At 47.8% G+C, this 16,239-nt stretch overlaps 1 protein-coding gene across 2 annotated transcripts in view; it reads left to right on the forward strand.

The window, feature by feature from the left end:
* Nucleotides 1–16,239, forward strand: part of CLPB (caseinolytic mitochondrial matrix peptidase chaperone subunit B) — a 141,920-nt gene that overhangs the window by 109,961 nt on the left and 15,720 nt on the right. For both annotated transcript variants that reach the window (XM_045484134.1, XM_045484135.1), the window contains one exon: nt 6,999–7,113. In XM_045484134.1, the coding sequence (XP_045340090.1) occupies nt 6,999–7,113 (115 nt within the window). The remainder of the gene's footprint in view (nt 1–6,998; nt 7,114–16,239) is intronic.

A 16,239-nucleotide genomic window follows, 5' to 3' on the forward strand; every position in this document is an offset into this window, starting at 1 on the left:
CCCTGCTGCATCTCATTTCAAGTGCCAACGTGCCTCATGCCTGGCCCTGTGCTTGGCCTTACGGAGATGACAGCACCATCTGACCTTCATTGCAGCTTTACAGTGGGCCAGACACAGAGCTATGTGCTTTATGAGGACAAGCTTTTGCTTTCTCTTTTCTTTGTTTTTAACTTTTAAATAAGTTTTTATTGAAATATACTTGTATAAGGTGCATATATCTTAATTATATAGCTCTCTGTATTTTCACAAGCTAAACACAGCTGATCAAGAAACAGACCGTTATAGACACTCAGAAACCTACCTTATACTTCCAGTCACTGCCCATCCCCCAGGGGTAAGCATTACCCTGATTTATTTTAATTTTATTTTTACATAATTTCAAAAATAGTGCGATGAATTCTGTAAATTCTTCACCCACATTACCAATTGTTAACATTTTATCACATTTGCTTTATTATATATATATATATAGAGAGAGAGAGAGAGAGAGAGAGAGAGAGGTAATCCTTTCTGAACTGTTTAAGGGTAAGTTACACACGTGATGCCCCTTTATCCCTAAATACTTGTATTTCCTAAAAGGACATTTTCTTACCTCAGTACGGTCCTCAAAAGCAAGGCATTAATATTGATATTAACTAATCTGTCAATGTTATTCACACTTCACTAGTTTGTCCCAATGACTATCTTTACAAGAAAAGAAAATTCTGGATCCCAAATTGGATTTAGTTTCGTATCTCTTTAGTAGTCTCCGTTAATCTAGAATGGTTCCTCATTCTTTCCTTGTCTTTCATGACCTTGACATTTAATGGGTTCAAGCTGGGTATTTTGTAAAATGTCCTTCAGTTTGGGTTTGTCTGATGTTTCCTTATGATTACATTTAGATTACACATTTCTGGCAAGAACACCTTCTGGTGTTTATTTCAGTAAAATCATTAGGTAGCCCCATGCTAAAAGTAGGAATAGAAGATTAGTGTTTTAAGTCTCATCTCCCTAAATAGACTGGGGCAGGAAACAGGTCTTTTGTTATCTCCAGGGTGTAAAATGCAAGCTCTAGAGCCAGACTGCAAAGGTTAGCATTCTATCTCTATTACTTGCTACCGGTGGACCCATGCTTTAATGTACTTCATCTCTGTGCAGAGGAGGAAGAGATACACTGAACTTCTTATGGCTGGGAGGATTAGAACAGCTGGTTTCCAGTCAGATGAGACTCAGCAATTGATGCTAACACTAGTGAGTGAGAGTTTGAGGAGTAACAGGATTATTTACATAGGCTCAGATCCTCACCCCACAGGATACTTACTAATTACAAACGGGAAAATGGTAGTGGAAAAACATGGCACAGACCACCTTAACCCAGTGATCAAAGTCAACATCACCAGTTATAAAATAATCAACATCCTGTGCCTCCTGATATGATGCACTAAGAACACAACTCATCTTCTCACTTGAGCCAGTCCTCTTAACCTTCTCTCACCAGTCTTTGAATCAACCCAGCTATTTGCACAGTGACATGATCTGATTTACATATTGAAACATCACTCTGGCAGCAAGGAGGATGGGCTGGAAGAGAAGACAATGGAATCCAGGATGTTGACATAATGGCCACTGAGTGTAATGGAAGTGACACCTGCTATGTGCCCTAACTTTCTCTACAGGGATGTATACTTTATGAGCTAGTTCAAGAGATTTTCAAATCCCTTGGGTGCCTCTCTCATCCTCCAGGCCTCTTTGTTGGACCTCCTGGGCTCCTCTTACCATCATTTCCCCACTCAGCGTTCTTTCCATCATCCCCTGACCCTAGTCTCATCTGTTGCCCCCTGTCCTTTTGGTGACTTTCTTACCAAGTCCTTTCTGTCATTGCAGCTTCAGAGCATGGGAGAAGCCCTGAGATGCGAATTGGGGTCAGTGTCAGGAACATGGGGCATATCTGAGTATATCTGAGAGCAGCCTAAGTGGGCTCTGTGACCCTGACCTCCCATGAGAGGTAAATGGTAGCTTGGCCTTTCTTCTGTTCCCTCCATACCTATTGCATGCTTGCCCAGGGTCTCATTCTGTCTACTCACCACTCCCACCTTCACCTCAGCTGCCCTTTCAGTGAACACATTGCCACTTTCATTGTCAGACCTGTTCCTTGAGGGATACCCAATAATAGGGTTGCCTGACATACCCCTTCTCCCTGTAACCCTCCCCCAAAGAACCACTCATCCCAGCTACCCACCGCTGAGTGCGTGCAGCTAGGCTTCACCCCAGCCTCCCAGCCCTTTCCTGTAAATGCACTCACAGCCAGGAGGGGTGCCATATTAAATCAAGAATGATAGAAACCAGTGGCCACGATTATCCGCCAAGATGCAGCATGGGGAGCTGGTTGCTGCCGGCTCCAGGTGAGGACTTCTGAAGCTAATTGCATGTGGCTTTTATTAAGATGATCACTCCCCCACTTCTGCTCTTGTGGGTGGTTTCTTCCTAGTGCTCTCAGCCCAGTGTCCTCTCCTTCTGCAGGCTGGGTCACCTGCCCTATCTTCTCCTCTAGTGTGGAACTGTTGTCAAAGCAGGGCCTCGACCTCAGTCCCTATAGGCTTCCTCTCCATCTCCTCAAAAAGCCGGAAACAGTAGTAGCCTACATTTATGGAGCCCTTACCAAGTGCCTTCTCCTATCTTTCTCTCCTTCCCCAAAGAGAATATATCGAGACCAAATATTTTCCTTTCCTATGTTCTTTCACAAGCCTGGGCTCATAGCTGATGCCTCAAAAAGCCATTCATTCAGGGGTGCCTGGCAAGCTCAGTTGGTGAGTATGATACTTGATCTCAGGGTTGTGAGTTTAAGCCCCATGTTGGATGTAGAGATTACTTAAAAAATAAAATAAAATCTTCAAAACAAAAGGCCACTCTTTCATTCAACACATTTTTTAAAAAATACAAACTCTGTGCTAAGCATTAGGAAAAGAGCATGAAGCAGTAAACTTTAACCTGGTTTAATCCCAGCATCCTATATATTTTTATCAAAAAGTCCGATCCATTTTCAGAAGTTTTTCTGGATAGATATTGAGAACTCCAGGCTGGGGGAGAATCAGGATGTGTCCTGATTTAGGCCACAGGTTGGATCTTTCCCGGGACCATCTAGAAAGCTCCTGAGAAACCGGCCAGATCACAGTATAACCTTTTCCCTATACTCACCCCCATAAAAGCCAGGGACCCTTTACCCTTGCCCAAGAAAATAACAGGAATACTAAACTCATGACATCAGAGAAGAGTTATAGGAGTAGAAATGTTTCCCTGGAGAAGACTTAGGAAGACCACAGGGTCCTACCCAAACCAACAGAGTGGCAAGAAAAGTTATGTTGCCTGTGACAAATGAAAAAGATATGTTCTGTGAGGCCCCACACATCAATGCATGGAAAGCACCTAGAGGCTGAATTTCTAACACATAAGGAAAACTGGCAGGCAGAGATGAGCTGCCTTGTGCAGTTGGAGGTATCCCCAGAACCTCGCTGGTGTTGAGACTGTACCCTACAGACCTAGGCTTCCTAAGGAGGGAGCCTCAAGAGCCATTTCTGGGGTAGTGGGGCATCTAAGTGGACTGGGCTCCTAGCTTCTGCTTGAGCCAGAGCAACTCTTCATCTGTGGAGCCCATACAGGTTAAATTAGTTAAAAGGGTTCCTATGTCCCCATCCCACCTCCAAGAAAGCACTGGGTTAAATAGTTATCAAAATGCAGTGAAGGAGAGAAATAACGTTTATCAAAGGCCTTCCAAGGGCCAGCTACTGTGTTCTCTGCTTAAGTCTCTCACACTACCACTTCTGCTATACATTTGCTATGTGCCAGAGACTCTGCCGAGTTCTTTGTGTATGTTATCTCACCTGATTCTCACCAGCATCCCACCAGGACCCTGGAAGGTGGGTGTGAGTCACCGTCTCCGTATTAGAGATGAGGAAATGAAAATTCCGGGAGTTGAATGAACTTCCCCAAGGTCAGCTAGCTAGTAAGTGGATGAGGTGAAGTTTGAATTCAGGTCTTCATGGAACAGAGCTGCTTATTTCTACCACACAGCTTGCCCCACTATGAGCCAGAAGAGGAGACAAACTTCAGGTGGGGACAACTGTAACAATTAAAGACACTGTTTTTAGAGGGCAGTGCCTTTGTATGGTTCCCGGCACTCAGCCCCTGCTCCACAACCAGTAGTAACCTCATTCAGTTGGCAACATGTATTGACTCCTTCTGTGAGCCAGGCCCTTGCTATGTGATGGAGCTGTTGAGATGAATAAGACATGGTTTTTGTCACCAAGGACCTCATGGTTGAGTAAGGAGAGACAAACAGGCAGTTAAATAAGTGCTCTGGAGGTCCCAGGGGCAGGCATGAAGCCTTACGATAGGGTCCTTAGACAATGTGGTATTTAGGTTGAGATCACCAGGGCACTTGTAGGTGGGAATGCAGAAGACTTTTGTGGTGAGGGAGCAGTGTGAGCAAGGGCTCAGAGGCAGGAATACTCTGAGACCCATCACTAGGAGAAGGAAGGGAAGCAGACTCAACAAACCCTGGCAGTCAGCTTCCATTGCCTCAAGCTGCTTTTGTGGCCTGCCTGACTACAAGACAGCAAGGCCACTAGCCAATGCAGCACCAGGCAGTATGTGTACATGTCACCATCAGAGCCTTCCAGCCCAGTGGACCTAAGTGCTGAGAGGGGCTGGGTGGGCAGGGAGGAGGAGGAGGCAGATATATGGTGGAGTCGTCAGAGCCAGGTGATGTATGTGGCGCCTGAGGGAGCTGCACAGTGACACTCTGGATTCCAACCGGCAAGCGTCGCTCCACTGGGATTGGCGCCGAATTATTGCTCCATATGAAACCCAGGACTGATGGGAGCTTTCAGTTACAGACTGATAGCAACAGCCAAAATTGGATTGTTTGCTATTTATTTTTTTTAACTTCTGTCAAGGTCACTACTGTAACAGGAAAACACTGCCCAAGCAGCAGGTATTTTTCATCCACTCTGCCTGCAAGAGCAATCTGTAGCCACAACTTTTGTGACAGGGCCTTTCCTTGGCAGCTTTCTTTCTAGAAAGCTGTCAGTGTTACAGGGTCTTAGGGGAAAGGAGCCTCCTGAAGATCCATGTCTTTCTGTCCCAGTCCAAGACCTGCTCCCTTCCACCATCCACCCTGCTCCATGCGCACTTTATCATCCCACCTGCACACTCACCCTCCCTGCCTGGCCCCCAGATAGCCCTCCATTTGCTGCCTGGCCCAGTACTCCAGCTTCAAGCCTCCAGTCACCCAGAAGCCTCCCCAGAATGTTCTGGGCTTTGTATATCCTTCCTTCTCTGGACTCCTGTGCCACCCTGTTTGGCTGTCAATTCTTTCCTCTTATCTATCATCAAATTCACTTTTGCAAACATTCACCAGCTGCCTCCACTGTGTCAGGACTCATGCAGGGAGTAAAAGACAGCGCTTGCCCTCAGGCGGCTCATAAATAGATTTAGAGGACAGAGTCACAAACATGCAACAAATTTGTTTTCAATAGTGGGAGGTTTTTGTTTGTTTGTTTTTTAGAGATGGGTATAGGCTAGAAATAGGCACACATGCTTTGGAGGGAAATGATCAGTACTGCCTGAGAAATATTTGTGCACAGGCCCTGCCTCACCTTCCTCCCAACTTAGAGCTCCCTGAGGACAAGGCCTGGCTCTCCTCTCTTCCCTGCAGTGTGATCATATTCAGGCTTCCTCCTTCTGCCTTCCCTGAAGTGGACCAAGCCCAGGGCCAGACACATACCAGGCACTCAGCAGTGACTAGAACCCTCTGGGTTCTGGTCCTCCTCTCCACCCTGCCTTTTCCATCATGGCATGCACAGGACAAAACAGACAGCAATTAGTGAATAATCGTGTTTAATTGAAATGCAGTATCATGGAAGTGGAGGGTGTTCATAGCTCTGGTTTAAAAACCAAAAGGGGGGCGCCTGGGTGGCTCAGTCGGTTAAACGTCCGACTTCAGCTCAGGTCACGATCTCACAGTCCGTGAGTTCGAGCCCCGTGTCGGGCTCTGGGCTGACGGCTCAGAGCCTGGAGCCTGCTTCGGATTCTGTGTCTCCCTCTCTCTCTGACCCTCCCCCATTCATGCTCTGTCTCTCTCTGTCTCAAAAATAAATAAACATTAAAAAAAAATTTTTTTTTAAATAAAAACCAAAAGGTTTTTGGGGTACCTGGCTGCCTCAGTCAGTGGAGCATGTGACCATTGATCTCCGGGTCATGAGTTCAAGCCCCACATTGGATGTAGAGCTTACTTTTAAAAAAAATGAAAAACAGGGCACCTGGGTGGCTCAGTCAGTTAAGCGTCTGACTCTTGATTTCGATTCAGGTCATGATCTCATAGTTCATGGCTTTGAGCCCTGCTTCGGGCTCTGTGCTGACAGCACGGAGCCTGCTTGGGATTCTTGGTCTCCCTCTCTCTCTCTGCCCCTCCCCCACTCACACTCTCACTCAAAAACAAACATTAAAAAAAAAGTAAAACCAGAAAAGTTTTCAAGAGGGTAAGTGGAAAGGGAAATAACCTATTTTTATTAAGCACTTAAAACTGAATGCCAGCCATGATGTTAGGCACATTATGTATATCATCATATTTAATCCCCAATTTACAGATGAGAAAACTGAGGAGGAGTAACTTGCTCCAGATGATAAGCACATCTTGTAAGTGATAAAGCTAGGATTCAAACTCAGGTCTTCTGTCAGACTCCAGAGTCAAGGGTTACTTTACTAGCAGTACTTACTTTACTAGCAAGATGAGCCAGGACTCCTGAGCAGTGGCCAACTGAAGTAAGGAGAATGAGGTGAGGACTAGGACAAGGGGACAGTGGGAAGGACTGGGCCAGCCTACAATGACCAGGAGCCAGAGTGTGCATTAGGACCCCTGGAGACCCAGAACTGTGTTTTTTACTCCTGAGTTACAGGGTAGAATGAAACTGGGATCCTGTTGGGCCCTGTGCTCCTAAGCCACCTGCCCTCTCTCCCCACAGTACCAGGAGAAGCAGCGGAAGCGTGAGGCCGAGGAGCGGCGCCGCTTTCCCCTGGAGCAACGGCTGAAAGAGCACATCATTGGCCAGGAGAATGCCATCGCCACAGTGGGTGCTGGTGAGTATCAAGATGCCAGCCGGTGCCAGAAAAGGGCTGGGGAGCTCATGGTCTGCTGCAGTGAGGTGTGCATCCTGCTGTCACCATACCAGGCAGAAGTGACTAACATTACAACTTAACATTTGTTGTGTACTTTCTGTGTGCCAGGCATTGTGATAAGCTCTTCATGTATGTTGTCATTTAGTCCTTACAGCAACCCGGTTAGGGTAAATCCCCATTTTACAGATGAGGAAGCGGAGATACAGAGCACTCATAATAATTGCTCAAGGCTGCTTTGCTATACTCTGACTCAAACCTTGACCTGGTCCACTGTCCCCACCCCTAACTTTTCAGGTAGGCAGACTAAGACCCAGAGAGGAGTAGGAGCTTGTCCATCACTTGTAATGTGGCAGCTGAGTCAGAACTAGAACTTCTGTCTTTTGTCTCCCAGCCTGGGACTCTGCCACTTTTCAGTGTTTTTTGTCAGCATCTGGTTCAGTTTTAGGAGAAATACCCTGAACAAGCCTTAAGCGCTTTCTTCTTGACCCTAGAAGCTCTTAGGTCCCATACTGGGAGCCGGAATGCTCTCTGGTATAACCCCTACTCTGATGGCCCTTCTGCCCACGCAGACCCCACTAGAGAGAATTGTAAAACTAGGGTTCTGCTCAAGATAGTGGTCTCACTTCTCTTCTCTGACTCAGGTGCATGACTCTCTGAAGCTGTCCTCAGACAGATGAGGCAAGGGCAGAGTAACCCACGCCTGGCTTAAACAAGCAGGCAGTGGTTCTCAAAGCATGGTCTCTGGACCAGCAGCATCAATATCCTCTAGGACCTTGTTAGAATTGCAGATCTCAGACCTCACCCCAAACCTATGGAATCAGAAACTCTGGGGTGGGGCCCAGCAAACTTTTAACAAGCTGTGTAGGCAATTCTGATGCTCAGCTCGTGTTTAAAAACCTCTGCGCTATGGTGTCAGGACATTCTATTCATGTTGCTTACCCCTTCTCTCCAAGCATCTGGCCCCACCAGATGTGATCCCAGCAACTACCAAAGACAGCACCTGATAAAGGCTTAGTGATAAAAGAAGACATCAGGCTGTATTGTGGTGCCCCTCTGGGACATTCTGGAGCAGCATATCAGCCCTAGGATACCAATTAGAGAAGTAATTGAAAAATGAAGGCAGCCACCCCTGCAACACAGCCCAGCCTGGTCTCCATCATCCTCACACACCAGTGGGACTCATGTGGCAGTCATGAGTCCCTGATCAGCGGATAAAAGGAGCCCACGGACCAGAACTGCCTCACCAGCTAGAAGTCAGGAGGCTGCCTAGAGGCATACACAGGAGCCAAGGAAAGCTTTTTGAACACACAGGCCCCACTACTCAGGCCCAAGCCACACCAGGCTGCCCTTTAGAATCTGGATACAGACATCCACTCTCAGCCACCACCTTACAGGTGGCGACACCTTACTTCTTTGCCAAGGCTGTGGCTGCGGTGGAGGGAGGGGAAGCCCTGGAAGTTCCTGAGGGCTGAAGAAAGGAGTTGCCCATGGAAAAGGCATTACATGCACAGAGAGCTAAGAAAGCAGTCTCCTGTCCACCTGGGCCGGCACTGCAGCTGCCATCATAGTGTTTTCCCTCTGCTCCTTACACAGCCCTTTCCCAGCAGGCTGTCTCCTCCTCTCTGACCTCTTGCTTCTCCCCAGCTTCTCAAGCCCCATAAGATGTGATGCTCCAAGAAGTTGGAGGGAGGGGAGAGGAGGGACATGGGAAGGAAAGATTTAGACCAACGTGGGCTAAAATAGCAGGTCTGCACTCTTTAGCTGTGCAACTCCAGCTAAACACATGGCTTGTTTGAGCATCAGCTTTCTCATCTGTGAACTGAGGAGCCAAATCTAGGACTGACTGACTATAAATGCTCTTTCCAGTCCCTGTCGTCAAGGTGTTTACCAGCTAGAGTGGGGCACTATGTTCTTTAAATTAGGCCCACAGTTGTTTCCTTCAAGCCGAGACTGATCCTTAGTCTCAGCCCCAGGCTGGCCTCTTCCTCTGATCCTACACCAACCTCTGATGCACCACCCACTTTGTCTCTCCTTGTTGTTGGCCCATAGCCGGAGTAAATGATTCAGTTGCCCACTTCCGAAGGGCTGTCAGAATGCCTGCCCTGAGAGCTTCCCTCTACCCAAAACTCCATTCTGTTACCCAGACTTTGCCTCGGTTTGGGAGGGTCCTACACCTTGTCCTGTGTTATGTAGGTTGACCCTGCTGTGGCTTCAGTGACCCTTGAAAAGACAGACAGGTATTGGGGCCTGAGCTGTGGGCTTGTGTATCTCCTCCATTTGTATGGTGATAACTGTATGCCCGCCTAGCTGAGAAGCCTGTGGCTGGTCATCACACTGATAAAGATCTGATAATGTTCACCTACCAACCCAGGTGAAGCATGAGGTACTCTCTGGGCCAGAATTTGTGGCAGGCAAGCAGCAGCCAGTGCTTCAAGATCTCCAGACTGAAGCAAGTATAGGAGACAGACGCACATCCAGAGGGGTAGGCCAGGCCTCTCTGGATCCTCTAGGCTAGCGTCAGATATATGCTAGGGACTGGCTGGGTGGAGCCTGGCACCCCAGGGGTACCATGAGGATGGGCAGCCAGAGAAGTGCCGCAGAATGAATTGATTTGATAAATGGCCATTTATTACCCACACGAATTGGCTGAAACCAATTTCGGTCACATCAACCCCTGGTAAGTGCTGGGATATTGATTTGTGCAAAGTAATACAGTGAATTTATCAGTGTGATCCCCAGCTGCAGGGCTTCTAGCAAGGCTGGCGCACAGTTACCGCCTTACAAATGGAGGAGATAAAGCACCAACCCCATAGCTTAGGCCCCCATGGCCTCTCTGATCTTCTAGGGTCACTGGAGCCAAAGCAAGGCCAGCCTACATACCACAAGCCAGAGCCTTGGCATTGAAAGTGAGGCTCTCCTTACAGAACCCAGAGCTACTGTTGGTCATGGGAGGGGGAGGATGCCTACCCTGTTGAGCAGACCTCCTGGGATCTCAGAGACTCTACATCCCACCGTTCTCAGAAAAGCAACGAGCTGTCTATTCAGCAAATTTAGGACTAGACTCCACTGCTTCCTCCAACTTGTCCACATCCTGTGCTCCTGTCTCAGTAAAGGCACCACTATTCACTTATCTCCTAAAATAAAAATTTAGATTATTCCTTACCCCTCCTCCCTCTCCCTCACCCCTAACAGCCCATCAAATATCAGGTTCTAGCATTTGCCTCTTAAACGGGTCTCAAAACTTACCCTCTCCCCTCCATTCCCAATACCACTGTCCTTGCTCAGGACCTCAGGATCTCCCATTTGAACCATATAGTGACCTCCTCCCTGGTCGCCCTGCCTCCTTTCCTTCCCCTATAACCACTTCTCCTACCCAGCTGGAGTGAGCTTTGTAAAATGTAAAAACTTCCCTGTTTAAAATCTTTGAGTGGCTCTTGCTGCCCTGACCAGTATACAAGGCCCACCCCTGCAGCTGCCCCACCTTCCTCTACCATGGCTCCCCCAACCCAGCTCTGCATCACATACACCAGCTGCTTCTGCTTTCTGCATTTGTTGATGCTGCCCTCTCTGCTTGGAATTCCTTTTCTTCTGGCCCTTTCCCCAACCTAGCCCAGCCCTGCCTATCTCCCACATTCTGGCTGGTTTTTACTTAGCCTAACTCAGTTCAAAAGTAATAGACTGTAGACTCCTGAGAGCAGAGATCATGCCTCAGTCATTTTTGTTTTCGCAGTTCCTGGCACAGCTTTGAAGTAGATGTGTAGTGCAGTTTGTTGAATTAGTTTGGTTGGGCACCATGTCTGTCTCATGCTCTGAGGAGAGAAGAGAAGCTGTAAGCCTACCCTCTAGTAGCTCACAAGCATACTAGGAACATGAGTATATTGATAGTTAATAACAACACACATACGACTTGACCTTTGGCCCCTTGGGTGGATAGGCCATTCCCCAGCTCTGCTCTGGGTCAGCCTGCACACCTGGAAGCTTCCCTGCAGCTCCCTCTGACCAGGGGCTCATCCTCAACACCCACTGCTCTGTTCCCACTTGACTCTCCCTCAGGAGACCTCTGCCAGCTTAAATGCTCTACCATGCTGGGATCTGGCCCGAATTCAGAATCTCACCATTGGCTACGTGGCACACGGTGGACTATCTCGTGCTTCACTTCTCTTTTTGACAATCCAAAAATGTAATCACCCAAGCCCACCCTATACCTTTCTGGACCCCTCTTGGGGTCCTGTTTCTGAGCTGAAAAATATAATCAGGCCATCCCTGAGTCATGGTGTGGCAATGATTAATTTAGAAAACTGCTTGCAGTCCCACCTTCACGTCATACCACTTCACATGTTCTCATTTCTGGACCACCCTGGTCTGCTGAGATACTCAAGACCCAGGCTATCTCCAGGAAGCCTTCCTTCGCCCTCCACCTGGACAGAGGACCCATTCTTGGGGCTTCCCATGGACATCTTTTATCACTGAACTTAACAAAGGGCATCTATTTGATGTCTCCCTCCAGAGATCAGGAACTACCTCTCCTTCAGCTTTTTCCCCAAGGTTGGGCACACAGGTGTATAAAAGATTGCTGAACTCAAGTGAATTAAGCCTGAGCCCATCTTCACACTTAGCCTCTCCTCAACACAGATTCTCAACCCGTCCTCTTTCTGGAAGGGTGATCCTTCTAGTGATTCCTACCCCAGTACACCCACGAGCGGGGGTTGGGGGGTTTCACAAAAGCCAGTCTTTGCATTTTTTATGTGTTAACCACTCAGTAGCAATTGTTTGCCTTCAGAAACACTAATCCTTAGAGACTAAGAAAAGAACTGTTCTCAGGCACCTGGTTGGCTCAGTCGGTCAGGTGTCCAACTTTGTCTCAGGTCATGATCTTGCAGTTTGTGAGTTCAAGCCCTGTGTCGAGGTCTGTGCTGACAGCTTGGAGCCCGGAGCCTGCTTCAGATTCTGTGTCTCCCTCTCTCTCTGCCCCTCCCCTGCTCGCACTGTGTTTCTCTCTTGTTCTCTCTCTCTCAAAAATAAAAATAAGCATTAAAAATTTGAAAAAAAAAAAAAAAGGAGAGAACTGTACTCTCATCACCCTCTCAGCCTGAGGCTCCAATCAGTATCCACTCATCCAGCAAGTACTTCTTGAGCCCTTGCTGTGCTCCTTGAACCTATAAGGTATAGACAGGAGATTGCTAATAGATGTGCAGGTGACTCAACCACAGGAGTCCCTCTTAAGGACTCGTTCCCATAGGAGATGCCACAAGCATGGGACAAACGTGTTCCAGGTTAGACTAAAAAAACCTCCCACACTAGATCACTAGAACTGATCTGGAAGGAGGAGTCAGCCCACCCAGACTGCCCCAGAACCTTGAGCCGGACAGAGGCAGCTGTTTCCTGTTGTTTTAGTTTGGCATACGATGGTTCTTTCTGTCTGGAATGTTCCATCATACCCCTACTGCCTGGCAGTCCCCTCTCGTCATTCTCGCCCAGATGCAAATGGCTCTTCCCGCACTTCTCCCAGTGTTCCCATTCCATTTGGAGCCCACAGTTGGCAGAGCAGCATTCACCTGAAAGGAACAGACCTTACTTTAGGTGTCTTTTTAGGTATCCCAGCACCTGGCTCAGAGCTTGTTTGCTGCACAAATGGAAAAGGCTCCCTGGAGAGGGGTTATGAAGAGAGAGGAAGCCTTATTCCCCCAAGGGTAATAGTAACCATTTGGAGCACTAACAAACTCTTGGGTCAGGCCTTACTCTTCTCTTTTGTAAAATGGAAGTTGAAGCATCTCTTTTTTCCTCCTTGTGATTTCAGAATGACCAAGAATTAATTCATGTAGTCAGCAATGTTATACCACCTTTGGACTAGTCCCAAGGGTCCCTCAGGAAATGGAACTCCTAGCATCTGCTCCCACAGATTACACAGTCTGAGCAGGGAACACCCTCCTCCAGGAAGCAAGGGCACAGGTGGATGAAACCCCTTACGCTGCCCCTTACTGAGCCCTAGTCTCCTCTTAAATGGAGACAATACCTACTTCTCAGGACTAGCATAAGGATGAAAAAGATATCTATAAAAGACCAAAGCTGGCGGCAGCTGCTTTGACTACTGTTATTTGTACTTTTCTGATTATCCTCTCTTACGGAGTGCCTTCATAACCCTAGACTCATTTCATCTACATGTGGGGCTGGTTTAGCATGTGTCTGACTATTCCCATTTTACAGATGAAGAAATAAGGCTCTACAGGAATAAGTGTTTTATTCAGATTCAGTCAGCTAGTAAGTGGCAGAGCCAGGACTCCAAACTAGGTCCTATAACTCCTACCATGTCTATTATACCACCCCATAGGTGAAAGTCGACCAGGGAATACAGACCCCGAGAGTTAATAGAGTAGATGTGGGGTGGTAGAGTTAATCAGAAAGGTTGTTGCATGTGAGTTTTAAGATGGTCCAGTGTTGGTGGGCATGGCCAGGAGAAGGCAGGCATTCTGCTAAGGGGAAGAACACAGCAAGGAGGCACTGCTGCTCGCCCAGCCTGTGAAGAGGCAGCCGGGCCTGTTGGAGCTCACAGAGATGGGACCGGCCAGGGAAGGGGCTCAGCTGCCCACTCGGGGACCCTGACACCATCTTAGCCCAGAGAGCAGTTGTCAGGAGACTGTTGGAGGACAGGAGCTCCTGAAGCCATGTATCAAAGGCTGAATGAGCCAGACTGGAAGACGACAGAAAAGACAGTTTTCTGGGCGAGGCTAGGGTATGAGAAGGTGCTGTGGCCAGGGAGAACCAACTTCTTTCTTTAAACTCTTGAAGCACCAGTTCAGGCTCCAGAGTCAGCCAGAACTTGGGGTAAAGCCCAGGGTCTTCATTTATTTACCTGTGTGACTTGAATAGGTTACCTAACTTCTTTGCACATATTTCCTCATCTATAAGAAGGGAATCAAGTTCCCTGCCCTGCCTGCTTTGTCATAATGAGGCTCAAATGAAGTTATGTCTATGCAAGTTGTTGATACACTGGAAAGTGCTAGCAGAGTAAGTTGCTGTTGCTGGTCCACAGTGAGAACATCGATACCTATGGCACATCTCAAGTGGCCCATCAGGGTCTCTGTCCCAGCCTCTGCCCCAGCCCAACAGGACCAGCCATGGTCATCAGCCACCCTGCCAACCACACACCCTGAGGCCTGCCTTCCTCAGTCTTTCCTAGCTGCTTCCATTTTTCATTCTGTCGGACTCCATCTGCTTGGTCGTTTTTCTCTTCAGATATTATTAGAAATATCCAGAGTTGTAATTGTTTAATGGTTGGCATTTCGCCTGTTTCACAGGGGGACCAGATCAAGCCCACCCCAGATCCATGCCCTGGGTCTGGCAGAATTGGCTAGGGACAGCTGTGCAGTGGAGTCTGCCTGGCATTATAAAGAGCTCTCTCCCAGGTGCATTATTAGAAAAGAAGGGGAAAAGATGGCCCCAGGCATAATCCAATTCCACCTTCTCCATGGCGCTTTTGAACTGCATAGCCCAGCAATGTGCAACTCTCAGTGATCGGGAAGCTTTCCTGAAAGAGAAATCAAGATCGGAACCTCAGATTCATGACACCTGGAGGATCCCAAATTCCCCTAGGCCACCTATCTAAGTGATGCCTGGGCACTTCTCTCTCCCCCCAAAACCCCAAGAAGCCTGAACCCAGTTCATGCTCAGCTTCTTTTCAGCCTACACTCTCAATTCACCCAACTTTTTAAAGAATGTGACTCCTTTCAGATGACCCCTGCCTCACCCCTGCCCCAAAACACATCCACACATCATGTTTGCAGTCTAACCTTTGCCATCTTGTATCTCTACGTTCCCCAAAGCCCCCACCCACAGGTTCTTATTTCTGTCAGGACACTGGGGGCTCCCTCTCAGCCAGGCTTGGGCTGCCCCTTGTCATTCCCAGCCTTCAGGTATCTGTGAGGCCAGTGGATTCCCCTGAGAACCAAGCCTTCCATAGGGCTGGGTCAGCTAGTTTAGAGAAGCTAGACTTGAGTGTTTTCTCAGGCCCCCCTCATGATTCACAGAGAGCATCTCCCAAGAAGTTGCACTTTCATCTGTTCCTGCTGAGGCCAGAACTAGAAAGTTCTTTAGGTAGCAGCATTAGAGATTGAGTTGAGAAAGACCACAGCAAAGACCTGAAGTCCTATGGCAGGTATTTGAGACGGTAAGCTGATCCCACCCACAACTACTCATGTTCATTCCTGTTTCTCCATCTGTGTCATGCTGGCCACCTTTGCCCCTTCGGATCCTTCCTGGCCTTCATGATCCCTTATTAGTCCTACTTCTTCTAGAAAGCCTTCCCTGATCTGTGTAGCTACTTCTTTGAAACCCAGCCACAGATTGTACCACACAGGATCTTTGTACCTCAGGACCAGCAGACACTTCCCTAAGGCCATCAACTCTTTCTCAGTTGACTTGTTTTCCAGGCCTTGTCTTCTGACATATATCCCTTTGTTAATCTCCCCCTGACACTCTGAGCACCAGAGCATACATGTTGTTCCATCTGTAGACCAACCCTGCACAGTCTTCTGTCCCCTTCTATCTTCTGACTGCCACGTTCCCATTAATGCAGTCCGAATGGATACTTTTTAAAAGCAGCCATATGTGAGCAAAAAAAAGAAAACCTGTTTAGAGAGAGAAGTAACTCTACCATCTATACCAACTAGTAGTAATCTACCAGTTATGTGACGTGACGGTCAAATCTCTTTATCTCTGGCCTCAGTTTCCTGCTCAGTATAATGGAGTTAAGAATAATACTTTACTTCTCAGGGTGTTTGTGTGGGTCTTGAGTAATAAAAAAAATGTTGGCAGTTTTTCTAGTTGTGCCCGGCAGATAGCTTGTCCAATAAATGGTTCTTTTTCTGATGGCTCTGCCTCATTCTGTCCCCTGCTCTTATACTTGAGTGATGCTTCTCGAGCCTGAGTCTCCCACTCTGTAGTTGGACACTTAATTTCCTCACCTTGAATGCACAGCCTTTGATTATATACCTCCTCCTAAAGAGGGGAGGTCATGGGGTGCCTGGGTGGCTCAGTCGGTTGAGCGTCCGACTTTGGCTCATGTCATGATCTCGCGGTCTGTGAGTTCCA

Source organism: Leopardus geoffroyi, chromosome D1, assembly GCF_018350155.1.
Source record: "Leopardus geoffroyi isolate Oge1 chromosome D1, O.geoffroyi_Oge1_pat1.0, whole genome shotgun sequence".
Classification (NCBI taxonomy): Eukaryota; Metazoa; Chordata; class Mammalia; order Carnivora; family Felidae; genus Leopardus; species Leopardus geoffroyi.